General features: G+C 32.1%; 1 protein-coding gene across 1 annotated transcript; it reads left to right on the forward strand.

Moving 5' to 3' along the window:
- Positions 1 to 449: 449 nt before the first annotated feature.
- Positions 450 to 976, forward strand: LOC148581497 (uncharacterized). Its single transcript, XM_088492391.1, has 2 exons — positions 450 to 846; positions 924 to 976. Exons 1-2 carry the CDS (start codon positions 450 to 452, stop codon positions 974 to 976), a joined length of 450 nt encoding a protein of 149 aa, XP_088348517.1.
- Positions 977 to 1180: the final 204 nt, after the last annotated feature.

Here is a 1180-nt window from a genome sequence, read left to right on the forward strand (position 1 = left end):
AAGTCATTTCGAAGAGTTAGAGGATTCTATGAGAATCACCAATCAGAAATTTTTAGCCTTAGATTGTTCTCTCATAGATCTTTTGATCGAAGAACATATAATTCTCCCAATTGTGATGAGAGTGTTGCTTTGATTGTTGGTGATTTTGATAGTTCAAACAAGGGCGAAATATTATTCTTCAATCTATAGATGGCCAATTGAAGCGAATTTATGAAACTCATCCTTTATACTGGCCATTATAATATCCTTTGCTTTTTCCCTATGGTGAAGATGGTTTTGAGAATAATATACCTTATAGAGGTATTCGAACTATAAATGTGCATGGGAGAAGAACTAAAGTTTCTTTGCGGGAATTCATATGTTTTTGGTTACAAATTAGAGAGACAGAAGAAAGCATTATTCATAAAGCTAGAAGATTGTTTCAACAGTTTGTTGTTGATAGTTTTTCGATGGTTGAGTCACAACAACTTTATGAGATATGGAAGAAACAAAGTACTATACGTGGAGAATTTTTGAGTGGAATTGAAGAAGCTATGCAGCATGGAGATACAGAAGCTTACTCAATTGGTACACGTGTTATTTTACCTTCTTCTTTCACTGGTGGTAGAAGATATATGTTTAACAATCGTCAAGAAGCTATGGCAATTTGTAAGCATTTTGGTTATCCAAATCTATTTATGATAATGACGTGCAATCCAAATCGGCCTGAATTTCAAAGATATACGAGTGTTGATGGTATTCCAATTGCTGGCCGTCTAGATATTTCATGTCGAGTTTTTCATGTGAAAATGAAGTGCTTGTTAGAAGATTTGAAAAGTGGTGTTTTCTTTGGGCCACTTAATACTGGTATGTGCACATGTCTCATTTTTTCATTGATTTTTTTTCTAAAACTAATATTTTTATTGTTTAATAATTTTTTTCAGGAATGTATACAATTGAGTTTCAAAAGAGAGGATTGCCACTAATGAGCGGATAAATTATACGCTTTTGGCATGGTTTTTAGGGAGTTTTTAATATGTTTTAGTCACTTTTTATTATATTTTTATTAGTTTTTAAATAAAAATCACATTTCTGGACTTTACTATGAGTTTATGTATTTTTTTGTGATTTCAGATATTTTCTGGTTGAAATTGAGGGACTTGAGAAAATTCTGATTCAGAGGCTGAAAAAGGACTGCAGA

This window comes from Arachis ipaensis, chromosome B10, assembly GCF_059453495.1.
Source record: "Arachis ipaensis isolate K30076 ecotype BB chromosome B10, ASM5945349v1, whole genome shotgun sequence".
Classification (NCBI taxonomy): Eukaryota; Viridiplantae; Streptophyta; class Magnoliopsida; order Fabales; family Fabaceae; genus Arachis; species Arachis ipaensis.

Bases quoted from the DNA above. Each gene is read 5' to 3' on its own strand.
- LOC148581497 (XM_088492391.1), top strand. From the start codon at position 450: ATGGTTGAGTCACAACAACTTTATGAGATATGGAAGAAACAAAGTACT. The intron at 847-923 runs GTATGTGCACAT...AATTTTTTTCAG, and splicing joins CTTTGGGCCACTTAATACTG to GAATGTATACAATTGAGTTT.